At 50.1% G+C, this 25,931-nt stretch overlaps 2 protein-coding genes and 2 non-coding genes across 10 annotated transcripts; 1 reads left to right on the top strand and 3 right to left on the bottom strand.

Annotated features, from left to right (window-relative positions):
* The first annotated feature begins 217 nt into the window (after positions 1–217).
* On the top strand, positions 218–1,506 carry OST4 (oligosaccharyltransferase complex subunit 4, non-catalytic). The gene is made up of 3 exons (XM_003908390.3): positions 218–379; positions 513–650; positions 1,257–1,506. The coding sequence occupies exon 2, from the start codon at positions 514–516 to the stop codon at positions 625–627; it is 114 nt and encodes a 37-aa protein (XP_003908439.1). The 5' UTR covers positions 218–379; position 513; the 3' UTR covers positions 628–650; positions 1,257–1,506.
* Positions 1,358–20,784, bottom strand: AGBL5 (ATP/GTP binding protein like 5). 7 transcript variants are annotated; one of them, XR_002516582.1, is made up of 16 exons: positions 20,654–20,784; positions 19,042–19,302; positions 18,652–18,823; positions 18,168–18,331; positions 17,426–17,603; positions 16,980–17,158; positions 16,090–16,546; positions 15,131–15,300; positions 14,487–14,622; positions 13,316–13,518; positions 12,520–12,734; positions 4,345–4,497; positions 3,235–3,347; positions 2,887–2,933; positions 2,275–2,408; positions 1,358–1,887 (listed from the first exon to the last, which is right to left on the bottom strand). XR_002516582.1 is itself a non-coding variant. In XM_021924682.1 (15 exons), exons 2-15 carry the CDS (start codon positions 19,254–19,256, stop codon positions 1,716–1,718), a joined length of 2,661 nt encoding a protein of 886 aa, XP_021780374.1. In that variant the 5' UTR covers positions 19,257–19,302; positions 20,415–20,580; the 3' UTR covers positions 1,358–1,715. The 7 variants fall into 7 exon arrangements, 5 of the variants coding, with proteins under 5 accessions (XP_021780374.1, XP_021780375.1, XP_021780376.1 ...); XR_002516581.2 differs by lacking the exon at positions 20,654–20,784 and adding an exon at positions 20,415–20,544 and having other exon boundaries at positions 1,366–1,887; XM_021924682.1 differs by lacking the exons at positions 2,887–2,933; positions 20,654–20,784 and adding an exon at positions 20,415–20,580.
* A 134-nt stretch (positions 20,785–20,918) lies between these two features.
* On the bottom strand, positions 20,919–20,991 carry TRNAA-AGC. The gene has a single exon. It is a non-coding gene; the product is annotated as a tRNA-Ala (tRNA).
* A 336-nt stretch (positions 20,992–21,327) lies between these two features.
* On the bottom strand, positions 21,328–21,417 carry TRNAY-GUA. Its single transcript is given in 2 exon segments — positions 21,328–21,363; positions 21,381–21,417. It is a non-coding gene; the product is annotated as a tRNA-Tyr (tRNA).
* Positions 21,418–25,931: the final 4,514 nt, after the last annotated feature.

Raw genomic sequence — 25,931 nt, 5'->3', positions numbered from 1 at the left:
CCGGCCCCGCCGCTGCACCCTCGCCCCAGCCCACTCCTCCGCCCTGGGGAGGCGGCCACCACGGCTTCGCTAGCCGCTTCCCGAGCCACGCCAGCTGCGACCAGCTGTGCCGTGCCCGGCCCAGGCGCGCGTCCGCGGCCCCACCCCACCCCCTACGGCTGGACCTCCCACCGCAGGCGCGCCCGTGGCCCCGCCCCAGTCGCGGCCGTAGGGCGCCGCGCGGAGCCGACGAGACGGTGGGGCTAGAGAGGCCGTCCCGACCGCGCCCCCCGCCGGAAGCGGCTGGTTCGGGCCTGAGTTGGCGCTACGAAGTTCCGGTCCAGGTCTCCTACCTCGGGCTTGTTCGCTGGCGGCGTCGGAGCCGAGCCGGACTGGTCAGGTGAGAGGCACGCAGGCGCCGTCCCGCGGGCTAGTCCCGCCGTGGCCGTGGCCGGCCCGTGGGGCAAGGACGGGTCCTTGCGAGGGCGAGGAGTGCGCCAGCCCGCGCGGCTCAGCCCCTCTCTCCTCCGCAGGATGATCACCGACGTGCAGCTCGCCATCTTCGCCAACATGCTGGGCGTGTCGCTCTTCTTGCTTGTTGTTCTCTATCACTACGTGGCCGTCAACAATCCCAAGAAGCAGGAATGAAAGTGGCGCTTTCTCCGCCCCAGGTAACGGCCCGGGGCTGTAGCGCCCAGCCCCCAGAGCTGAGTGGCGAGGCCGCGCCAGGGGTAGCAGGGTTCGAAACTTCCAATCAGAAAGTGTCGGGCCGTGATACAGTCCAGAACTGGTCCCCTTTATCTGCACAGAGTAGAGAGCGCGCTGTCCCCTTCCTGTAAACTGTTCACTGCTAGAATGGGAGTGGGTTTCCTAACCCTCACAGTCCCCGTCTTGTCCTCAATAGGTAGATGCCCAAGTTGGGAGTATAGTTGTAAGGAGGCACTGACACCGGTAGGAACGAAGGTACCGAGGGTACCATCCAAGTATAAGGATTTGGGCTCTTAAATAGCTCCCACTTTCCCCAGGTTGTTTAGACCTTATTTGGGCAGAATGTTTTTGGTGAGGGGGTGACAGATGTAGAATTCTGTTTCCATGTTCTGAGGCCAGGGGTTGGCTGCTGACCCAAGCTATAGAGAAGGAAGGGGGGGCTTTGGAGCCAGCCTGAAGTGTGGGTCACAAGTATAAAGGGAATATGGATAGACGTTACTTCCTGAAGGAATCCCCGGAGGAAAGCTGCAGCATTTTCCTTACCTCAGGTCTTTCCCCCTCTTTTCTAGGGTTCCAGGACATAGTCTGAGGCAAGATGGAGGGTATGAGGGGCCTTCACACTTCACTTCATCCCTTCTACCCATCACAACATACAAAGCAACTACACCTGGATTTTTCCAAACAACTTTTATTTCCTCAAAGTCTTCCTTAATCCTATGGAACAAGAAGCTGCCACTGAATAGGGCCCAGTATAGGGGCTTGCTTTTCTACTCCCTCCCCCCCAATATAAAAATATAGATTTTTTTTGTGGTCCCAAAATCTTGTGCTGTGGAGGGAAGGAAGGGGTGGCAGGTCCCTGTTTTGTTCTGTCTCAAGGTGCTGCTCTTTAATGCTTTGGACAGCGTGGCTGGCATTCCAAGGACTTAACGGCTATCACATGGAATCAGCGGCCTGGAGGGGAACTAGCATATTTCCCACCTGTTACCCCATCTTGGGGCTATATCTTGGGCTTCAACATAAAGGCATTATCAGACCCGGGGAGAAATAGTGAGTGGGGGAGATTTAGGGACAAAACAAACCTCAGGTTGGCCCAAGGGACCCCCGCTGTAACAATTCCAGGATGGGGAGTCAGACAGACTACAGGATATAGGAGAAAAGGCAGGGGCAGAGCGGGGCCGTGGGGGCCTGGCCTGAGGCAGCCTGCAACAGAGAAGAGAGAGGAATCAGGGCTATGAAAACTCTGCTCCTCTTCTGTTCTGCTAACCAGGGGCTGGGAAGTGAAAGAAGTGAAGCAAGATGAAGATGGGTAAGGATGGGCAAGTTGGTTACTGCACAGTGGTCTCTTGCTGGAACCAGCCAGCTCCTAGGCCTTAGGCCCTAACTAAAAGTTGTTTTCTTTTCCTTTGGATTGAAGACTGTGGCCATGGTGGGGGAAAAAAAAATCAGGGACTAGATTCTTAATGAAAGTACATTTAGTCTTTGTGCTCAAAAGGAGTAGGGAAGGCAGAAAATTATTCTGAATGACAGAAATGGGAATGAAGGGACAGAAGTGAGGGGTGGGGTGAGGGACTGGACCCAAGTGCTCACCCTGGTTTAGCAGAGCAGGGTCCCGGCTCCAGCTCACTGCTCTCCCTGGTCCGGGGGGTAGGGGATGTGGGGCCTGAAGAGCCTTTCATCCCTCTGCGAGTCGGCGGTGAGCCCCGGCCCAACCTGGGCCTAGCCTGTGTGGACAGGGTTTGTGCTAAGAGGCTAGATTCTTCCATGAGTTTTTTTGCTTTTAGTTTGCTTCTAGAGTTTCCATGCATTAGAGTATTGTAGTATAGGGATCAGTAGAGGTACTGGGACATTGAATTCTAGCTGAGAAGGTGAGGCACGATAATAGCCAGAGAAGTCCTGGATTCAGTCCATGACTGTGCACTCCAAGTCTATAACTAGGGGTGGCAAACAGATCCAGCATTTAACCGCCATGGCTATACCATGACTAAGGTCTGGGTGAGTAGAGAAACACTGTGTAGAAAGATAGTGAGGGTTGGTAGACCTCTTTCAGAGCCCTCTATGCCTCAGCCCCTGCCAGAGCAGTGTACACTTCACCCATCCAGTCAGCTTCTGCCTGTACTCAACTTTACCTAGCATGGGGATCTGGACTGAATCGGAGTTGGTGGCAGGGCTGTTCCTAGCAGCAGCAACCAAATGTGTTACCTGGGGAATCCGGGACCCCTCCTGGCGGAAACTCTCCTCGGGCAGGTCTGGGCAGAAAGAGAGGAGAAGCTAAGGGCAGGGGCAGGGAAAGCCAAAGCTAGCAGGCTGAAGTTGGGGTATATCTGGCAGGGACAGGTTGAAAGCAAGCAAATGGCCTGGCTGATGGGGATGGTGGAGGGCAGGAGGGGGACTGGACAGACAGGCACTCAGGCACCAGAGAAGCTCTCTGATGTGGCCAAGCGTAGAGGCAGTAAAGCAGTGCTGAGCATTTTCCCTCCCACTACCCAGAGGAACAGTGCCTTGCTGGGTTCTGCCAGAGTGGTTGTGCTGAAGACCCAAAAATATTACCTGCAATCGAGTCTTGATGCAGGGCATCCGAGCTCCAGTCCCTAGCAGACCTTTCCCGATTACCATGACAGCCTCTGGTTTGTCCCCGGAGGACAAGAGTGAGCAGCCGCTCCCTAGGGAACAGAGGAAACTGATCAGGGTAGGGGTCACAGAGAAGAGGAGGTAACTTCCAAAGGATCAGGGTTTCTCAACCTTGGCAAGTTGACATTTTGGGTGGAATAATTCTTTATCGTGGGGAGTAGTCTTGTGCATTGTAGGATGTTTAGTAGCATTCTTAGTCTCTAAACAATATATGCTGTTTCCTCATCTCCCTCCTCAGTGTAACAACCAAAAATGTCTCCAGATGTTGCCTGGGCAGCAAACTCACCCCTGGTTGAGGCTCTAGTCTGGTCCAAGGGGTGGAGCAGCAACTCCAGGCTAGAATCGGCATGTACCCAAGCTTAAATCCTGTGTCAATTTATAGGCCGCAGGGCCTACCCCAATCATATGTTTAGCATTTGAGGATCAAGTCAGCTCTACCCAGGACTGGTGGGTTCAGTGCTACCCATTGAGGAGAGTAGACAGGTTGGGAGTAGGGGTCTTTGAGTGAGGTAGAACATGTAGGACTACAATCTTAAAATCATTCCCATCCATTTCTTTATATAGCTGGGTCTGTAATTTAAAGGAGAAGAGATGGCTTAAGTTTTGTGTGAATGATACGGCTGCACACAACATTTAGCAGTGTTGACAGGAGAAAGACCTGTCATGCTTTTTTCATTCTCCTGTTTTGTCTAATGTTGCCCAGCTCCTGGAGTCAGGGAATTTGCGTAAGTAGCACTTTGCAGGTAGACAAAAAGTCCTCAGGTTCCTCAACTGTAAAAATGAGGATTAAATGAGATTAAATGTGTAGAGCAGTGCCTGGCACATAGTAAATGTTCAATAAATGTTAACTATTGTTTTATTACACAAAGACTAATCAATTCCAGCTTCCTATACAAAGGCACCAGTGTTAGAGGTTTAGGATACCAAGAGGATAACTGATGCCCCTGGTCTCCCAACTAGGCTTAAAGAACCTAGGCTGGCCACGGAGGAGGCTGGCAAACCCAGATTTCAGTGGCAGCGGGTACAGACCTGGTATGTTGAGTGAATCGGGCAGTAGACAGGAGCCCAGCTTGTGTGAGGAGGCTGGGCCAGAACTAGTAGGAGCTGGGGATGGAGCAAGGCTGCCTGCAGGGCGATGGGTCAGTGGCTGCTGCCGCTGTCTCCTGTCCTGGCTTCGGGGCTCTGAGTGGAAGAGATACAAGCAGATAAAAGGGCAAATAAGTGGGGCATTATGAGGCAGCCTTCACTGACTTGCTGGCTTCCCTGGTCAAAATATGCTGTTTTTCAAGCTTGTCATCAGACCCGCATCCCTCTCCTGAAGAAACTATTAATATAAGATGGGTAGAAAGATCTACTGTTTATTACAGTTATCCATTCTCCACAAGCCTTCATCCTGCCAGTTTGTTGTTGTTGTTTGATAAAAGGTTTCCACTCTGTCACCCAGGCTGAAGAAGTGCACAATGGCACGATCATGGCTCGCTGCAGCCTCAACCTCCCAGGCTCAGGTGATCCTCCTACCTAGCCTCCTGAGTAGCTGGCACTATAGGTGCACACTACCATGCTCAGCTAATTTTTGTTTAAAGTTTTGTTTTTGAGATGGAGTCTTGCTGTGTCGCCCAGGCTGGAGTGTAGTGGTGCGATCTTGGCTCACTGCAACCTCCACCTCCCGGGTTCAAGTGATTCTCCTGCCTCAGCCTCCTGAGTAGCTGGGATTACAGGCGCGTGCCACCATGCCTGGCTAATTTTTGTATTTTTAGTAGAGACGGGGTTTCACCATGTTGGTCAGGCTGGTCTCGAACCCCTGACCTTGTGATCCGCCCACCTTGGCCTCCCACAGTTCTGGGATTACAGGTGTGAGCCAGCACACCCAGCCTAATTTTTGTATTTTTAGTAGAGACGGGGTTTTGCCATGTTGCCCAGGCTGGTCTTCAACTCCTAGGCTCAAGAGATCAACCCACCTTGGCCTCCCAAAGTATTGGGATTACAGGTATGAGCCACCGCACCTGGCCCAGTTCATTCTTTTGGCAAAGAAGTTAGTGAGCTTGGCTAACACAGATTTCCTTGGTTCCCCTCTTACCACTAATTGCTTCTCTTCCAGCTGTTCTTCCTGCCCCTTAAATGTCAAGTCTTCCCCCATGATTCTGTCCTTGAGCCTCTCTTGCTCTACTTACTCTTAAACTCCCAAGTCAGTCTCTAGCCCTTTTCTCCTGAAATCCAGCTCTAATTGTCCACTGGAAATTTCTTCCCAAGAAAGTCCCCTTGACAAAACAAAACTCATTCTCTCCCTTTCTTTCATTCTCCCTGTCTTCATGCAAAACCTAACTGCTAGAAACTTGTTTCATCTTCCTACTCCTCCTTAGATTTGCATTTGTATAATCAAATCCTACAATTCTATCTCTGCATTCACCTGACTTCTCTTTTCTTTTGGAGACAGGGTCTCACTCTGTCACCTAGGCTGTAGTGCAGTAGCATGAACATTGCTCACTGCAGACTTGACCTCCTGCATCCCAAGTAGCTGGGACAACAGGCGCATGCCACCAAGCCCAGCTAATCTTTAAATTTTTTGTGGAGATGGAGTCTCACCATGTTGCCCAGGCTGGTCTGGAACTCTTGGGCTCAAGTGATCTTCCTCCCTCAGTTCCCAAAGTGCTGGGATTACAGGTGTGAGCCATTGCACTGGGCTTGAAGATCTTCTAAAGGATGAAGTCTAAACTTTTGAATACTACACATTCAAAGCCTTGCCCACTATAGTTCCAGTGTACACATCCTTAGTAGGATGCTGATTTGATTCTTCATACCCTCTGCTATAGACCCTATGGCTATTAGTTGGGTGTGGTTCCTCTGGAACTGTTACCTTTTCTAATGAAATCGTGACCGTCTTTCATGTACCATCTCAAATGTTACCTCTCTGAAGCTTACTTGACCGTTACAGGCAGCATTAATTGTTCTCTCCTCATTATCTTCATTCTTTGTTTGTGTGGCTAGTAGTTTATGGTTTCTGTTTAATTAAGTTAGTATGTGTAAAGTACTTACAGGCACAGAGGACTCAATAAACATAAGCTAGTATTTTTTCTAACTGGAACTTGAGTTTCTTGGGAGTAGGGACTTTGTTGCCTCTAACACTATATATCACAGTCCCTGTAAAATACTGCCTGAAAAACCAGAGACCTTTATCAATGTTTTGTTTACTTGAACAGCAGACACCCACTATACACCATGAGCTGGATCAATCATCTCTGGGAGTCTAAAGCATACAGTTATATCCTTTGGGGCAGCTGTCTCTGCTCCACTCATGTCTAGAGACTTAAACTACTACAAGTTCTGAAGGGTGGGGCCCAGGGGGGGCAGATGGTAAATGGATGGGGTGGGGAGGCTTGCAGCTTTGGCATGTCCTTCCTCATCACAGAGGAACAGCAGGTGCCAAATGCTCTCAAACCGATGGGCTATTAACTTTTCATGGAACTGAATTCACCAGAGGTGCCAGCATGCCAACTGACCGTTAATAAACGTGTTGGATATGAAAATCCTGTAACTTAAGAAGTGACAGTAACTTCATCTTCCCAGCCACACTGGGAATTAGCAGGCAGTGACAAGAATACTTTTGAAAGGTCCAAGCCAGGTCAGGCATGGTGGCTCACACCTGTAATCCCAGCACTTTGGGAGGCCGAGGCAGGCAGATCACCTGATGTTGGGAGTTCAAGACCTGCCTCACCAATGTGGAGAAACCCCGTTTCTACTAAAAATACAAAAAATTAGCCGGCCGTGGTGGTGGGCACCTGTAATCCTAGCTACTCCAGAGGCTGAGGCAGGAGAATCACCTGAACTTGGGAGGCAGAGATTGCAGTGAGCTGAGATGGGCTACTGCACTCCAGCCTGGGAGACAGAGTGAGACTGTGTCTCAAAAAAAAAAGGTTCCAAAACAAAATGGTAAAAAAAAAAAATCTGAATGGAAAAAAAACCTACTTGTATGAATAAAGAAGAAAGGGAGAGATCTCAGGATGGAAGCTACTATGAGGAGATATGCTGGGTACCAATTATAGGTTAAGACGGTGGTCAAGAGTCAAAAACGCCAGGCACAGTGGCTCACGCGCCTTGGGAGGCTGAGGCGGCTGGATCACTTGAGTCTGGGAGCTTGAGACCGGCCTGGGCAACTTGGTGAAGCCCCGTCCCTACTTTAAAAAAAAAAAAAAAAAATAGGTGTGGTGGTGTGCACCTGTAGGCCCAGCTACTAGGGAGGCTGAGGCTGGAGGATCACTTGAGCCAGGGACACAAAGGTTGGAGTGAGCTGTGATCACGCCACTGCACTCCAGCCTGGGTGACTGAGTGAGACTGTCTCAAAAAAAGAATCAGAAACAACCAGATGTTAGGGGGCTAGTGAGAGTTGGCACAGGTTGCCAATAGGATAACAGAAATCGAGATTTGTGGCCATAGTCAAATAACCTAAAACATTAGCTACCACCAATGACAGAGATAGTCTAGGGCCCAAATCCAAGTAATTCTGTGATTAAAATGGATGTCAGGATGATGTCCAGTTGACAGTGCACAGTAGGCAGAAATCATGAACTTGATAGAGGAAATAGTTTAGATAATTTGAGAAACATCTACACGCAGAGGCATGTTGAAACCGTATTAAGGGACAAACCTTCACCCTACCCCAGGAAAGGGTAAAAGCAAGCGAGAAAGAAAAAGCAAGAGTGCAAGAGTGACGTGATCAGCTCTGCTTCCAGGGGTTATGAAATGGTATCTTATGGTAACCAGCCAGATGTTCCATTTTGGGGGTGGTAGAATAGTACTGGGCAAAGGTCTGAGAGGTCTGAGGAGAGACTGACCTCCCCTTGAATTAGTCAGAATGGGTGTTCTAAGGTCTCGCCATTTACAGCAGCAGTTATTTGACTTGTGCCAAGACCCTGTGTGTCATCCTCCCTGAACATCTTTGCAACTGTCCTTCCATGTAGCACTCCAGATCTCAGTGAATCCCTGGGACAATCACAGACCTGATTTATGTCCTCTGAGGGGTAGAAAGGTGAGACAAGCATTCATTTGGTTCCCAACTTCTTGCTTTTTATTCATTCAACAAATACTTGCTGATCGCTAAGTGCCAGGCATAGGACTAGGTGCCAAGGGCATAAGTACACGTGTTAGGAGACACTTCCTGAAGCTTTTGTTTGCAGTGGAAAAAGTAGCCTTAAAGCCCTCTTAATTCCTCTGTCTTCTACTGAATCCTGCCACTTCTCTTTCTAATACTTATCTCTCCTTTCCAGACACTGGTACTGGCTCTGGTCATCTCACCTCCCGTTTCCTGTCCAATATGTACAGTTCATAGACAGTGTCTTACACAGTCTTAGGTTTATTCCCATTCGTAGACACACACAATTGTTGCCATTGTCTCAGTTAAGCTCATAATCCTTGTTCTCAAGACATTTCAGCTAATTCTCTCTTCACCTAATCTCCTTGGTGATGGGCTTGGCCTTTTGCATACCCACCTAGATATACATGTTTTTTGTCCTCTCCACCCACTAGCTCTGTTCCTGCTCCTGGCTGTCATTTCTCACTTTGGGAATGTTTCTGTCAAACTATTGGCTACCTATTTTTCAAATTATTTCTTAACTGAACATTATTTGGTTAATTACTCTTGTGTTTATCTACCACAGTAGTTCCCCAAACCCCCAGGATGTTTACAGTGTGTGTGCGCTCTCATGTTGTATTTACTGTCCTGTTTCCCCTATTAAGTTTCAAGTCAATCAACCAGGAATTACTTGGTACTGACTGTGCATATTTTCTATTGGTAGGGGGAAGTAACAGAGAAATAGAATACATGTCCTTCACCTCAAGGAGCTCAATGCAGTGTTGTGCATTGGAAGCGGGGCAGGGAGGATGTCAATAAAATAGTGATTAAAAAGTACCTAGCCAGGCGCAGTGGCTCACGCCTGTAATCCCAGCACTTTGGGAGGCCGAGGCGGGTGGATCGCCTGAGGTCAGGAGTTTGAGACCAGCCTGACCAACATGGAGAAACCTGTCTCTACTAAAAATACAAAAAAAATTAGCCAGGCGTCAAGGCGCATCCCTGTAATCCCAGCTACTCAGGAGGCTGAGGCAGGAGAATCACTTGAACCTGGGAGGCGGAGGTTGTGGTGAGCCGAGATCACGCCATTGCACTCCAGCCTGGGTAACAAGAGCGAAACTCCATCTCAAAAAAAAAAAAAGCCGGGCCGGGCGCAGTGGCTCAAGCCTGTAATCCCAGCACTTTGGGAGGCCGAGACGGGTGGATCACGAGGTCAGGAGATCGAGACCATCCTGGCTAACACGGTGAAACCCCGTCTCTACTAAAAAATACAAGAAACTAGCCAGGCGAGGTGGTGGGCGCCTGTAGTCCCAGCTACTTGGGAGGCTGAGGCCGGAGAATGGCGTGAACCCGGGAGGCGGAGCTTGCAGTGAGCTGAGATCCGGCCACTGCACTCCAGCCTGGGCAACAGAGCGAGACTCCATAAAAAAAAAAAAAAAAAAAGCCTAGACGGGCACAGTGGTTCATGCCTGTAGTCCCAGCACTTTGGGAGGCTGAGGCGGTGGATCACCTCAGGTCAGGCGTTCGAGACCAGCCTGGCAAACAATCCCCGTCTCTACTAAAAATACAAAAAATTAGTTGGGCATGGTGGTGGGTACCTGTAATCCCAGCTACTTGGGAGGCTGAGGCAGGAGAATCGCTTGAACCCAGGAGGCAGAGGTTGCAGTGAGCCGAGATTGCACCACTGCACTCCAGCCTGGGTAACAGAGCAAAACTGTCTCAAATAAAAAGAGGGGCCTGGCCGGGCGCGGTGGCTCAAGCCTGTAATCCCAGCACTTTGGGAGGCCGAGACGGGCGGATCATGAGGTCAGGAGATCGAGACCATCCTGGCTAACACGGTGAAACCCCGTCTCTACTAAAAATACAAAAAACTAGCCGGGCGAGGTGGCGGGCGCCTGTAGTCCCAGCTACTCGGAGGCTGAGGCGGGAGAATGGCGTGAACCCAGGAGGCGGAGCTTGCAGTGAGCCGAGATCGCGCCATGGCACTCCAGCCTGGGCGACACAGCGAGACTCCGCCTCAAAAAAAAAAAAAAAAAAAAAAAAGAGGGGCCTAGAATATTCCAGTGACAACCTAGAAAAGGCTCTTTACTATTTCCCTTTGTAGTGAGGAAAGAAGAACTTAGGATGCTGATGAAGGTATTCCCAGGAACTATGAGTTAAGAGCTAGAAGAGGCTGACCAAAAAAGAAAGAGGTTGGGTGCAGTGGCTTATGCCTGTAATCCTAGCACTTTGGAAGGCTGAGGTTGGTGGATCACTTGAGGTAAAGAGTTCAGGACCAGCCTGGCCAACGTGGCGAAACCCCATCTCTAATAAAAATACAAAAATTAGCTGGGTGTGGTGGCGGGCGCCTGTAATCCCAGCTACTCGGGAGGCTGAGGCAGGAGAATCGCTTGAACCCAGTGGGTGGAAGGTTGCAGTGAGCTGAGATTGCACCACTTCACTCCAACCTTGGTGAAAGGGCGAAACTCCGTCTCAAAAAAAGAAAGGAAAAGAAATAGAAGAAGAACTTTATGTAGATTTACCATGGGAAACTAGGCATACTGGAGCATGAGAAGATATAAGTTGGAATAGCTGTGCAATCTTGGAGAAACCATTCTTAAATAGCCTCAGCTTCCTTGTTGGAAAAATGGAAACACCATCTATCCCATAGGGTCCTTGTGAGGATTAAGTGAAATTTATATATGTGGTATTATCTTGTTCACTGTTAAATGCTGTGTAAATATAAGGCATTATTATTACTTTATTTTTCAAACACAGTGCACAAGTGCCCTTTCCTGATGAAGATAGACTCTCAAACAATGGGGCTTGGAATACAAGCAGATAATCAAGTTGCCTGTCAGGGATAGAATATTTCAATGGTCACAGCTGGTAAGGACCATCGCCCTCTCCTCCATGGCTTCTCTCACTAGCAGTCAGATTTACACAGCCACTGACACAGCACATGTCTGGTCTGTACCAATAGCTAGGGTGCAAGCTGGGAAAAGCTAACAAGGATGAATATGCTGCAAGACTTAGCCCCAGCTGACAAGCCTCCATACTCTGGGCAAGATTTCTGTAGTGCAGAGGCCAGTACAATATTGATTTGTGGTTTAGCATATTTCCAGAAGTGGCACTACAACAATCTCTTCCCCTTTGCAATCCAGGTTACTCCCGTTAATTTCCTCTTTTTCCCTAAAGGCCCATCTGTTTCTGGTATATAATTTTGACCCAGAATCTTATCAGGCAGGGTTTCATTAGGCAAAACCCAGGGGGGTACTAATGGACAGTTAAGCAACTGTGCTCACTGCTGGAAAGAGGTAGACTGCTGCATTTTATACCTAGAAAAGAAATTGTCTGCAGTTGTTCCATTTTTGTTTGGAAGAGTTAGAATCCTTCTGATATCACTTTCTTTATTTGAGGCAGAGTCTTGCTCTGTTGCCCAGGCTGGAGTGCAGTGGTACGATCTTGGCTCACTGCAACCTCCGCCTCCTGGGTTCAAGCAATTCTTCTGCCTCAGTTACCTGAGTAACTGGGATTACAGGTGTGCACCACCATGCCTGGCTAATTTTTGTATTTTTAATAGAGACGGGGTTTCACCATGTTGGCCAGGCTGTTCTTGAACTCCTGGCCTCAAGTGATCTGACTGCCTCAGCCTCCCATAGTGCTAGGATTACAAGCGTGAGCCGCTACTGTGCCCGGCCTGATACCACTTTCTTAGTGAGCTCTGAAGCCAGGAACAATTTTAGCCCGTAAAGACCACAGATAAGATTCCCCATCATTCTGTAGTGCTGCAATTTGGATTCTCAGGACATTCCCTTAACTGCCCCCATGAAGACAGACTGACATTATCCTTGACGTGGAGGCTCCATGTCCTGTTTGGCACTGCTTCAGTTAGTGTTTCATCCTTGGAAACTTCCCTGGCTCCTAGCATGCACTGAAGCCCAGATACCCAGACTTCCCCCTCTGGCCACACACAGTACCACTCTGGAATCATGCCGCAGGGAACACCAAGGTCGTAGGAGAGGCCACAGGTTCTGCTACAAACTAATTTTATTGATTCACCCCTTGGTCCTGGGCCAAGAGTATATCTTCAAGCTCTTACTTCCCCCAGCAGTGTCCCAGACAACCAAACACATGTTGCAGGGGCTCCCAGACTGGCTTACCTCTGACGGGGCCCAGCACCCGGTGGGTGACCTTTTGGGTACTAGAGCCCAGGCCTGGCAGCCCTGCAGGCCGACTGCCATGAAAAGGAAAGCTGGGGGAATTCTTCATCTGTGGAGAATTTTGTTGGCTGCTGCTGCTACCACCAGCACTTGTGCCAGTGCTAAAACTTCGTGCCCGGCTCAAGGTGTTTTCGGAGCAGGAAACAGGCAACCCACTGCAAAGAAGCAGATGCCAGTTAAACCTGGGCCAGGAAGGTTGTGTCCTAAGGCTTTCCCTAGGATCTGCTGCTCAGTAAAGCTTCACCTCTCGGGTAAAAAGGTACAGGGACCCATTCCAAGGGAAAAGTGGGGAATTCATGTCCGTGGATGAAGTATCTATCTGGGGAATACCAGCTAATCTCAAAATGTCATAACAGCCATCCCTGAGCAGCTTTATCTCCCAATGAATTTTCCCCCTACTGCCTTGGCACTGACCCTTGGCAGTCAGTCATTCACAACCGTTGGAAGCTGAGGCCTGCCCCACTGCAATTATATTTGATTTTGTGCAGGGCTCTGCAGCAGTGAATCCCTAGCCTGATACTCAGATCTCTTAGATGTATGTAGCTCAGAGTAAAAGGGAAGAGGATCCCATTCTCAAAAAATAAACTAATCTTACTAATTTTAATTTACCCTGAAAATATTTGCCATTTGGCACTTTAAGGAGGATGGAAAAGGAATATAAATCCCTTGGAACTCCTAGCTCTAGAGCCCTGTCCCACTGTCCCACCCTTTCTCCCTCCTATTTTGCTGGCCTTACTTGTGACTTTTGGGTGGAGTTCGAGGGCCCCTCTTCTTGCTGACACCCACATTCAGAGTGCTGCTTAGGCCTCGGCTGTTGCGTACATGTTTCAGCATCCAGGCCCGAAGATTAGTAAGGCTGCTGTGCTCTGACAGTACAATTCGGGGCCATGGATTACATTCCGCCATGTCCAGAGCTGCGATGGCCATAGCTCTTCCCACCTGTGGGGTAGTCCAGTTTGGCTCAGCATGCTGGTCCTCCCATCCAGGCTGCTACCTTGGGGTGGGTACACAGCACAGTGGAAGGGAAGGAGGGGCCAGACCTATAATTTGCTCATTGGATGCCCTAACCTTTGTGCCCAGGCTGTTTATTACAAATGGATTTGGAGCTGTTCCCTAAACTACCACCAATTTGGGGGCCCTCTTCCATTATGAGGGGCAGGGTGTATCCTTTCTTTCTGGCTGGCACCATGAAGGAATTCTCCTAGCAGGAAAGGGGTTTGAATCCCTTCTGTAACCTGCAGCTCTTTCTGCTCTATTTTTTTTTTTTTTTTGAGACGGATTCTTGCTCTGTCGCCCAGGCTGTAGTACAGTGGCATGCAATCTCAGCTCACTGCAATCTCTGCCTCCCGGGTTCAAGTGATTCTCCTGCCTCAGCCTCCCGAGCAGCTGGGACTATAGGCATGTGCCACCATGCCCAGTTAATTTTTGTATTTTTAATAGAGATGGGGTTTCACCATATTGGCTAGGCTGGTCTCGAACCCCTGACCTCAGGTGATCTGCCTGCCTCAGCCTCCCAAAGTGCTGAGATTACAGCCATGAGCCACCGCAACCGACCAGTTCTATTAGGATAATGGGAGTCATCAAGACCACTGCAGTCAGGGTGCTTTTGAGCCCAGGAACTAATAAACCCAATAGAATGAGAAAGACAAGCCCAGAGGCAAAGAATCTGACTCAGAGGTGCTAGGGGATTCTCTGTGATATGGGGTCAGATATAGTGCCTGTTCATCCTTTCAATACTATTATAGTCACAGTTATGCTCCTGTTAACTGAGGAAAATAACCGTAGTGGTGAGAGGGCCATAGTGATGAATATCTCTTCAGAGGACCTTAGAGTCAGGCATTAGGAGTGAAGGCCTTTCCAGGCTATAAGGTTTCTCCCTTTTCCCACTTAACACCATGTATTCATACCTGCTCAAATAGTTCCACAGTGTATCTGGAGGGGAAAGCCGGCGGGGGAGGGGGGCTGGCACGCCCATTGTCATGGCAGGCAGCAGGGATGCTGTTTACTGAGCGTCCAGTGTTGTAGTTGCATTCAAGTGTGTAGCTAAGACATAAAGACCTTTATCAGTGTCCCGCCTGAACAGATACCAGGACAGAACCACAGAGAACAGTTATGTGATCTAAGGAGGCAATCACTTGGAAAAAAGTGAACACAAATGAAAGTGCTAATAATCCATAGCAACTAGCAGCTGACCCTGGTACTGTATCATATACCCAGGGAGTCCCCCAAAAATAGAGTCCTAGACTAAAGACAATAATGCTAATTGTGAGGTTCTCTTTTAAGAAGACTCAGGTGGTCCCCTCCCTCTCAAACACCCTGAACCGGGTGTTGTTTTCTTTTTTTTTTTGAGATGGAGTTTCGCTCTTGTTGCCCAGGCTGGAGTGCAATGGCGTGATCTCGGCTCGCCACAACCTCTGCCTCCCAGGTTCAAGCAATTCTCCTGCCTCAGCCTCCTGAGTAGCTGGGATTACAGGCATGCGCCACCACACCCGGCTAAGCTGTTTTCTTTAGGGAAGCTATTTCATCAACTATATCTCAGCTTCCACCCAACCTGTGGATTATCCCTGAGGCTTTGTAGATTGCAACACGGCCGCTTCCCTCTTTAGACTGGCCATCTCTACGGTCTCGAGCATACATATTCTTCTCTGAGAAATTGCAGCCCTGGAAGTCGAAGTGGGCTGAGTTCAAGGAGATGAGCTTTGGATACAGCATGTTTTCCACCTGTTTGGGGAAGAAAAGTCAACTCAGAAGGAGAGACAGAAGGGACAAGGGGCAAGGAAGAGATGGCAAGTATGCGACCGTGTGACTTAATACACAGCAGATACCATCACAACCATTAACAGTAATCAGTGCTGCTTGAATTCTCAGTTTGACATTACTTCTAGGTGTTGGGAAGCAATTCTTTTTTTTTTTTTTGAGACGGAGTCTCGCTCTGTCGCCCAGGCTGGAGTGCAGTGGCGCGATCTCGGCTCACTGCAAGCTCCACCTCCCGGGCTCACGCCATTCTCCCGCCTCAGCCTCCGAGTAGCTGGGACTACAGGCGCCCGCCACCACGCCCGGCTAGTTTTTTGTATTTTTAGTAGAGACGGGGTTTCACCATGTTAGCCAGGATGGTCTCGATCTCCTGACCTCGTGATCCACCCGCCTCGGCCTCCCAAAGTGCTGGGATTACAGGCTTGAGCCACCGCGCCCGGCCGCAATTCTTTTTTTTTAAAGCTTTTAGCTTCTTCCCTCCAACCATGCAAAATTTTCCTTCTCTGGATTCCCAGACTCTAGCGAAGACTATAATGCAGTTAGCTTGACCCTTAAAAAAAGGTCATGATGTAACAATTGAGACATAAGCCCTCTGTGCCATCTCTTCTTGGCCTTTCACAGCTTTTTCAGAGGTAGTCTACACAGGCCTTCCTGCCAGAAGGCTACCTAAGGCTATCTTCCCTCTGTTCATGGCCCAACCCCATCTCCTAACCTGCAACATTTCGCACACTCACGTGACATTCTTAGGACTCCCACCTGGGTGCTCTCATCACTAAAGCTGTTTCCGTACATGAAGCAGCCCCTTTTGGAAGCATGTCCATGCAAGTCCACATAGTAAGCAACGCCACTCTCTTTGGGGGGGATGGTGTCAGGGGCTGGCTCTTCAAGCGCTGCAGACTGTTGTGGCACAATCCACACACTGTTGAGCTTCTGTTCTGCTGGCTCTGTTTGTTTCCAGGCTTCAGCGTTATCCATGTCAGCTGAGTGCCCACACTGAGCTTCATTTTGGAGATTGTTGGCTTTCTCCAGGTCAGAAACAGGAGCATCAGGAGGGAGACAGGGACTGGGCTGGTGCTCAGAGGAACTCTGGGAGTTCAGACGAGAGTGCACATGGTGGTAGAGAAGCACAGCTTTGGCCCCATAGATGGCTGGGTGCAGGACAGCATCAGGCTTCAGGTACTGACGGTTCAGATTCACTCCACGTGAGTCTGTGCTGTAGGAAAACAAGGACTGAAGCAAGTTCTAGAGGACTGGGCCAGTGAAGGAGACACTAGTGTAGATGAGAAGGAGACCACAGGAGACTGATTTATCAAATGTGAGACTGAAGCTGCGTTAGGAAAGAAAGAATTGAAGACAGGGCCTCTCTTTGATCTGCTGTCACCCTTACCCCATAGAACCCTAAGGAGCTTCCTCAGGGTAGCTGCCTCCACCCAGATAGGCCTGCAGTCATCCTGGTTTGGTTCCTTTCTGGGAGTGCCACTAGATATGATCTCATGCTTTCTCAGGAAGATGAGATGGGCTTGCCTTTATTAGGATGCAAGAGGACTGGGAACACAGGAGAAGCCAGAAGGCTGACAGAATTTCACTGAGATGCAGGGCATGAGGGGGAATGGGAACAGTCCAGACAGGCTGGGGAAGCCACTTACCGGTAGTGTCCCCGAACCACACCATCAGGGTTCAACATGGGAATCAGCTTAAAGACGAAGAGGCGACGTAGGGTTTGGGCCCGGGGATCATCAGGTCGGAGGATGAAGTCCAGAAAGCCATTGAAGACAAAGCTAGATGGAGTCTCCCCTGGGTGTACTCTACTGCTTAAGAAGAATATCTGAGGTAGAGAGGAGAGCAGACATTAAGTCAGTTACACTATAGTTCTACTTTGACAGTATATGGGGGTTGTCATGGATGAGGCAGGAATAGCTGCTGGATTTCCAGTTGGCTGAGTCTGCAAGTGGAGCAGGGGCCATCACCCTTGCCACAAGTTGCCGGCAGAGGCCATGTCCAAGATGCCTAGAGATAACATAGTCTTTAGCTATCAACAGTACCTGATGCTAGACAAAGGCCAAAGAACTACCTTTATGCTATTTCCACTCACTCTCTTGCCTGCGAAACGGAATGGTCGAGGGGTGCTGGTATCAGGAAATAGCTGCTCTAGACGGGGCTCTCGATCTTCTCGAAGGCCATGGCAGGAAGTGATCGTCAGCAGATCTACACGAAGTCCATCCAGAGAATAGCAAAGGAGCTCCCGATGGTAATAGATGGTATCCAGGGGGCTACATGGAAAAAATAATTAAGCCAGGAGAAGTCCCTAAAGTCCTAGTAAGAGGTAGGCCTTGTCACCAGCCCAGGATTTGCAAAATCTGGTCCTTCACCTAACCTTTGGGGCCTTATAGTCCCTCACAATGTTAAATGAGGCTAAGGATTTGAGTGGGCTTACATTGCCAGAATGAAGAGTACAGGACAGGGTGAACTTGTTTTTCCCCCGTTTGTGCCTTCCTAGAATACTTTATGTAGTTGGAGTTGTTCTCCGTGGGGGCAGATAAAAAAGGTGTACTGAGTCACATAGTGCTGGCTAAACTCTGGATAACTGATGGGAGCTGGGCTAGTAAGAGGTCTGAACTGGGCAGGTAAAAGAGTGGAGGGCAGGTGTTGATATGCTGAGATCAGGGTCATACAGAAACATAGTTTTCAAAGGTACCCGAAGTCCTGTCTGTACATTCTATACAAAAAAAGACTGATGAAAGTTTGGTTCAGAGCTCTAAGGGCAAAATTCCAGATGTAGTGGAGGTGCTGTCTGATCCAGGACTGTGTGGCAGGAGTAAGAATGGGGCTGGCACCTGCTATGGGTAGGGTGGTTCTCCGGAAAGCGCTGGTCTAGCTGGTTTAGCAAATCCTGGCAGTCACTGTAGGAGAAGGGGTAGCAGAAGGCGAAGAAGGTGGTGGCCCCACGGCCCTCCAGGAAACGGTGAACAAAGGATAACACAAACTGTGTCTCTGTCATCTGAGGAGCAGAGGAGGAAGAGGGAGGGGCAACATGCCATTGTCAGAACTGAGCTCCTACTGGGACCACCAGGACCTGACCTCACACCCTTATCACCTTTACCAACTTCCCTCCCTCTGACACTTTCTATATGAAAAGGGGCTCCTTCTAGGCTTCCTGAGGCGGGGGCTCATCTTGGACTCCAGCTAACACTGGAGAAAAAGCTGATACTTAAACCTGTTGTCCCACCTGCCTCATACTTGTATCAAGGACAAAAACGCTTTACTTTCCTGTCTACTTTTAGCACCCAAGTCTTTCTTTCCTCCTCATGGAGAACTTACCTCAAAGGTGGGCCGGTCTCGAATGCGTTCCCAGCGTGGCCGGGTGGGCAGTGTGCGCACAAAGGGGGCCATGCCCTGGGAATACAGCTTGCTCTGCTTGTTCATGTTCATAATGTTGATCTTGATGAGTTTTCCTGGTGTTCCTCCCCGGACGCTGAAGTAGAACCATGACCTGAGGACCAGAGTAAGAGAGAGGTATGTGAGGTTGGAGATAGGATCTGTGGGAGAGCTGGAGCCAGCCAAACTGGGACAGGGCTATTTGGCAAGCAGAAAGGAGGGAGGACGGGTCAAAAGAGGACAGGTAGCATGCTGCTATGAACAGGTAAGGCACAGGGCTAACTGAAGCATGGGTTTGGAGCCTTCTTCCACCCTCCATTTCGTTCCATATACCTGTTCCCATTCTCAAATTCCGTTTCAGCACAGTCTGGTCGGGTCCACACATTGAATTCATAGTCAGGGGAAGAGGCAATGCCACTGGTCAGGGCTGACGCCCCACCTCCTACCCCTTCCCCATCACTGGACAAAGATTCCACCTTCTCCACGTGGGCTAGATTCCCTGAATCAAAGCGAGAACTGAACAGCAATCCCCCACAGCGCAGCTCCATGGTGGGGCTGGGAAAGCATCCTCTTGCCCTGCTCTGGCCCTGAGAGCTGGGGAAAAACAGGGTTAGGTTAAAGAGGAAAGGGAAGAGTTTTCTGGGTATCTCTGGATAAATAAGAGCTATTCTTAGGGAGTGCCCTATGAAACAAAAGGCTCTCTCCGTCTTAGAAAACACAGAAGTGGTCTTCCAGCAAAGGCCAAGAGAGAGCAGCACTCTGTTCTTCAACACTAAGGGTTGTAAATGACCTAAAGGGACCACATTTTACTTTAGCTTGGCTGTTCCCAAATAAAACACAGTGGCTTAACTATGTTGAAAAATACTAAACTCTCAGCTGCTTTGCAGCCCAAAGATTAGAGAATATGATCAGAGAGGTCGGATTTCCCAAACCTAGCCAAGATACACTCACCACCATACATGGCCACCTTTAGAGATGGGCCGTTCTGGATCTCTGGCTCTGCACTCTCCAGCACAGAGCAGAGAGAGGAACGGAGGTTCTCAGTGTAAATGGGTAGTCCTCTCTCCAGCCTCTGTCCTCAAGTACTGAGCGGACATTCTCGTGTTGCTCCCCTGAGCCCTGTAAGGGCTGGTTCTTCCTTTTTTGTTACTACCTTATGCCTAGTATGGAGGAAAATTATAACAGCGTGGCCTCTGCCAAGCCAAAGGCTACTGGGCTCACCTAGCGACAGGAGCTCCATTCCAGCCAGGGCATGGGGATGTTTCCAAACCCTTCCGCCCCGTAAGCACTGCACCCTGCGAAAGCTACCCTAGTAGTTGTGGATGAGTAATGGGTGTTCTGAGCACCCCTAAAAGAGGTGGGCTGCTAGAGTACCACTCGGGGGCAGGAGGCTGGCTTCTCCACCCTCGACTCGCGGGGAACCGTTCACACCGAGCGGGCTTGTCCTGGGCAGGGTGGGACTGGGAGGCATGGGAGGGGTCGAGACGGGCTCCCGCGGCAGGGGGTTGGGCAGGGAGGGCCTAGGAGTCAGAGGTGAGGCCACGGAGCTGCGCGGGGTTGGCACCGCGGAAGCCAGGGCGGGGGAGGGGGGCGGGGGCGGGGTGGCCTTCGAAGGGCTTGGGCTGAAGGGGCTGAGAGAAGGGGGCGGGGCCGGGGCTGGCGGGGCCGGGGCTGGCGAGGCCCGTAGTCCGCGCAGAGCCCCTCACCTCTCTCCGGGCCGGTGATCCCGCTCCCTCTCCCGCTAGCGAGGCCGCACCTCGGGCCCCGGCACCCGGGCCCTCCACCCGGGCCCCCAAAAACACCCGAGCGCCGCGGTGCCGGGACCCCGCTCTGCCAGGAAACAAGAAGTCTCTCGCCTATTGGCCGCGGCTGCAGCTGGCGACCCGCCCAGTAAAGCTCACTACCATTGGTCAGCTCGCAGGGTTCCTCGCACGTTAGTGGGTACCTGAGCGAGTGTCGTTTGGGGACTGGTGGCCGGGCGCGGCCGGAGGATTCTAGCGGCGTCTTCCCGGAAGACGGTTAACGGCCTGCCTGCCAGGAGGCGGGAAAGATAAAGTGGCAGAAACTGGGACTCAACTGAGAAATAAAAACATCGTGTGAAGCTCCTTATCGCTTAACAGTCTTGTATCTCTAAAATGAAACACCTTGCCCACTGCGCTGGGGATCCCTCCATTTTGTGCTCTCTAGTGAGAGGGACGCAAAATACGGAGTGGAGGATGCGGGCATCGATCCCGCTACCTCTCGCATGCTAAGCGAGCGCTCTACCATTTGAGCTAATCCCCCGCCTGCTCCTGATTTCTTTCCCTTTGCCTTACAGGTTCACTGCACAGTTCACTGACCAGCGGATCAACCGCAGTTCAGGACATTTATTTAGCATAGTATCATTCATATGCAAGATTCTAAAAGTCAGGCATATAATTGTGTGCTTAAGCAGAAAACCTTATTCTAAAACACGTTACCACATTTACACTGAACGCACAAAGAGCGTTACCGTATACTACATACTACTGTGAGTCCTTTCGTCTAAGAGCAGTACTCATGCTAAGTCACAGGAGGCCTCTAAGCCTTTCCCTTTATGAGACAATTTAGTTAAATTGAGGCTAAAAATGGTACACGAAGTCCTTCGAGCCGGAATCGAACCAGCGACCTAAGGATTACCACAGTTCCATCCACTACAGTCCTCCGCTCTACCAACTGAGCTATCGAAGGCTCCGCTGTGGTAACGCGTTGCTGACAGCCCTCTAATACTTACCACAATCTCATCCAGCCATGACCACTGACTTCCGCTAAAGGAACCTGCCGGGGCCTCACAGAGCTGAAGAAGCCTGACTCCCAAAGGCAAGGAAAGGAAGCTGCCCAAAGTTCGGGTTCTCAGCCCAGAACGAAGGCCACACCGGCCCTGAGCTTCCCGGCTTTTTAACAAAATGCTCCCAACGCCCCGCGGTCGTTTCTCCAGGATCGCGAACGCGGAGCCCGCCGCCGCCTCCTGGAGCTCCGGGGCAGCGCTTGTGCCGCGGTGCCTGCACTCACGGAGCTTTGCGACCGCGACGCGCAAACCCTGCTCGAGAGCCGATGGGCCACTTTGGCTGCTCCTGCTCCACATTTCCCTCGGCTTCTCCGGGCGTGTTCTCCGGACGCGAAGGACATTCGCTCGGCCAGTTAACTCAGGTTTTGTCAGGCTCTATTCATCCTGACCAGTGCAAGAGACGGCGACCGCGGGGCGCTGCAGGCTTCGGCGCGGCGCGGGATCCGGCGGCGCCGACCCCCGTGGGCCGCCCTGGGATCGCGGGCCTGGCTGCGTGGCCCGAAGGCTCGGGGAGGGGGCTACGCGCCAGGAGAGGGCGGCGGGGCTGCAGCACAAGCTTTCCTGCCCTAGGAAGCGCTCGCAAGCCTGGAGGATTCCCCTGCGGTAGACCTGGGATGGTGGGGGGCGCGCGGCCCGGTGGGTCCCTGAAGCCTCCGAGACCCATGTGAGGTCGGGGTCGGGGCGGCCTTGCAGTGCCCGGCACAGGCCACTGGTCTCCCTTGTGGGTTTTTGCACAGGTCCGTTTACTCTCGGAAATCTTGGGTTCCCCAGGGCCGGGGAAGGGTCTTCTGCCCCGTCTGGGGCCTCTCCCCCGGCACTGTGGATGTCTAAGTGTCCTGCGTAGGGTCAAGGAGTGACCCCACGGGTTCCCCCATCTCTGTCACTAGCCAGCTCACACCTTCGCCTGTCTTTTCCGTGTGTTTTTTCCACAGTCTTTTGCTCACCGGGTTTTTAACAACAGATATAAACCTAAACCTCAACTCCTCTGTGAAGCCCTGCTTGGTCTTCCTGTGGGGTGGGTCTGCCGGGAGACCTGGCCTCAATTTCCAGCTCTGAGCCAACGTCCTGTGCTACCTTGAGCCAACATCGCCCGCGAATCCAGGTCTGGTGATGCTTTCTAGCCCCTTGCAGCTCCAACATTTGATGGGTTCTCTCGGGCTGAGCTTTATTTCCGAAGTTTCTAGATATAAAGGTGTGTCAACATTTAGATAGAAGAATATAGAAGATCTGCATAACTTTTATTATTCATTATCAAAAAATGGCATTCATGGCCAGGCGCGGTGGCTCTCACCTGTAATCCCAGCACTTTGGAAGGCCCAGGCGGGCGGATCGCCTGAGTTCAAGAGTTGGAGACCAGCCTGGCCAACATGGTGAAACCTCATCTCTACTAAAATACAAAAATAATTAGCCAAGCAGGGTGGCGCGCGCCTGTAATCCCAGCTACTCAGGAGGCTGAGGTGGGAGAATCCCTTGAACGTGGGAGGCGGAGATTGCAGTGAGCCTAGATTATGCCACTGCACTCCAGCCAGGGAGACAGAGAGAGACTCTGTCTCAAAGAAAAGGCCGCACGCGGTGGCTCACGCCTGTAATCCCAGCATTTTGGGAAGCTGAAGCGGGTGAATCCCCTGAGTTCAGAAGTTCGAGACCAGCCTGGCCAACATGGAAACCCCTTTTCTACTAAAAATTAAAAAAAAAATTGCCGGACGTGGTGGCGCATGCCTGTAATCTCAGTTACTTGGGAGGCTGAGGCAGGAGAATCGCTTGAACCCGGGAGGCGGAGGTTGCAGTGAGCCAAGATCGTGCCACTGCACTCCACCTCGGGAGACAGAGCAAGACTCCATCTCAAAAAACAAATAAACAACAACAACAAAAAAACCTCTCAACAGACAGAAGTCCAGGATCAGAAGGCTTCAGGGTGAATGCTAGCAAACATTTAAATAATTAACACCAGTCCTTTCTTTTTCTCAGATCACTAAATGAAGGTAACACCAAAATGAAGGTAACATCAATCCTTTCAAACCGTTCGACAAAATAGAAAAGAAGGGAACAGTTTCTAATTGATTATATGAGACCAGCATCATTCTGATGGCACAGCCAGACAAAAAGACCACAAGAAAACTACAGATCAACATCCCTTATGAATATCGATGCAAAAATCCTCAACAAAATACGAGCTAACTGAATCCAACAGCATATTAAAAGGAGAATACTATGACCAAGTTAGATTTATTGAAGGAATGTAAGGGTGTTCAACATAAGAAAAATAAATCAATGTAGGCCGGGCCTGGTGGCTCATGCCTGTAATCCCAGAACTTTGGGAGGCTGAGGTGGATGGATCACCTGAGGCCAGGAGTTCGAGACCAGCCTGGCCAACACAGTGAAGCCCCATCTCTACTAAAAATACAAAAAGTAGCTGGGTGTGGTGGTGCACGCCTGTAATCCCAGCTACTCGGGAGGCTGAGGCAGAAGAATTGCTTGAACCCAGAAGGCAGGGGCTGCAGTGAGCCGGCCACTGCACTCCAGCCTGGGAGACAGAGCAAGACCCCATCTCAAAAAAAGAAACAAAGAAAAATAAATCAATGTAATATACCACATTAATAAAATGAAGGAAAAAAACACGTTATCTCAATTGATGCAGGAAAGGTACTTGACAGAATTGATCACCCTTTCATGAAAAGTAGAAACTCAGAAAACTAGACATAGAAAGGAACTTCCTCAGCATCCTCAGCATGATAAAGAACATTTAAGAAAAACCCACAGCTAACATAAAACTCAACAGTGAAGGTCAGGAACAACCACTAAGGTCAGGAACAAGACAAAGATGCCTTTTACCATTGCTACTCAACATTGTACTGGAATTTCTGGCCAGAACAACTAAGCAAGAAAAAGAAATAAAAGGCATCCAAACTGGAAAAGAAGAAATAAAACTATCCCTACTTGCAGATTATATTATCTTATATATAGAAAATATCAAAGAATCTACCAAAAAAAAAAAAAAAAAACTAGTAGAAAAAAAAAACTGTTAGAGAAAATTCAGCAAAGTTGCAGAGAACAAGATCAACATGCAAAAAACCCAATTGTGCTTCTTTACACCAATAATGAACAGTCTGACAGAAAATTAAAAATGTAACTTCCGGGCGTGGTGGTACAGGCCTGTAATCCCAGCACTTTGGGTGGCAGAGGTGGGAAGATGGCTTGAGCTCAAGAGTTCAAGGCCACCCAGGGCAACATGGTGAAACTGCATTTCTACAAAAAAAATACAAAAATTAGCTGGGCATAGTGGCATATGCCTGTAGTTCCAGCTACTCAGGAGGTTGAGGTGGGAGGATCACCTGAGCGCAGGGAGGTTGAGACTGCAGTGAGCTGTGATCAAGCCATTGCACTGCAGCCTGGGTAACCGAGTGAGAACCTGTCTCCAAAATAATAATAATAAAATAAGGCCGGGTGCGGTGACTCACGTCTGTAATCCCAGCACTGTGGGAGGCCTAGGCGGGAGGATCACTTGAGGCCAGGAGTTTGAGACCAGCCTAGCCAACAGGGAGAAACCCTGGTCTCTACTAATAGGATGAAGTCTGCATCTGTAATCCCAGCTACTCGGGAGACTGAGGCAGTAGAATTGCTTGAACCTGGGAGGTGGAGGTTGCAGTGAGCTGAGATGGCGCCACTGCACTCCAGCCTGGGCAACTGAGTGAGACTCCGTCTCAAAACAATAAAAAATAAATTTAAAAAGAAGAAAAATATTTCCTACCTGGAACCTAAATCTTTCTCTTTGGTGGGAGGCATTGTAACTTAAAATATGTATAGTAGGCTGGGCGCAGTGGCTCACACCTGTAATCCCAGCACTTTGGGAGGCCAAGGCGGGCAGATCACGAGGTCAGGAGATTGAGACCATCTTGGCTAACACAGTGAAACCCGTCTCTACCAAAAATACAAAAAATTAGCCGGGCGTGACGGCACGTGTCTGGAGCCCTAGTTACTTGGGAGGCTGAGGCAGGAGAATCGCTTGAACCTGGGAGGCGGAAGTTGCAGTGAGCCAAGATCACGCCACTGCACTCCAGCCTAAGCGACAGAGAGAGATTCCGTCTCAAAAAAAAAAAAAAAAAAAAATGTGTAGTAACTTCCATGGAGCTGTCTGGGACAGACTGGGTATCTCCTGGCCTTCCAAGTGAGGTGAGCTGTTTTTTTTTTTTTTTTTTTTTTTTTTTTTTTTTTTTTTTTTTTTTGAGACAGAGTCTTGCGCTGTGTCACCCAGGCTGGAGTGCAGTGGCGCGATCTCGGCTCACTGCAAGCTCCGCCTCTCAGGTTCACGCCATTCTCCTGCCTCAGCCTCCGAGTAGCTGGGACTACAGGCGCCCGCCACCACGCCCGGCTAGTTTTTTGTATTTTTAGTAGAGACGGGGTTTCACCATGTTAGCCA

This window comes from Papio anubis, chromosome 14 (assembly GCF_008728515.1).
Source record: "Papio anubis isolate 15944 chromosome 14, Panubis1.0, whole genome shotgun sequence".
In the NCBI taxonomy this organism is placed as follows: domain Eukaryota; kingdom Metazoa; phylum Chordata; class Mammalia; order Primates; family Cercopithecidae; genus Papio; species Papio anubis.
The sequence above is the reverse complement of the archived record's forward strand: the minus strand, read 5'-3'. Positions and strand labels throughout refer to the sequence as shown.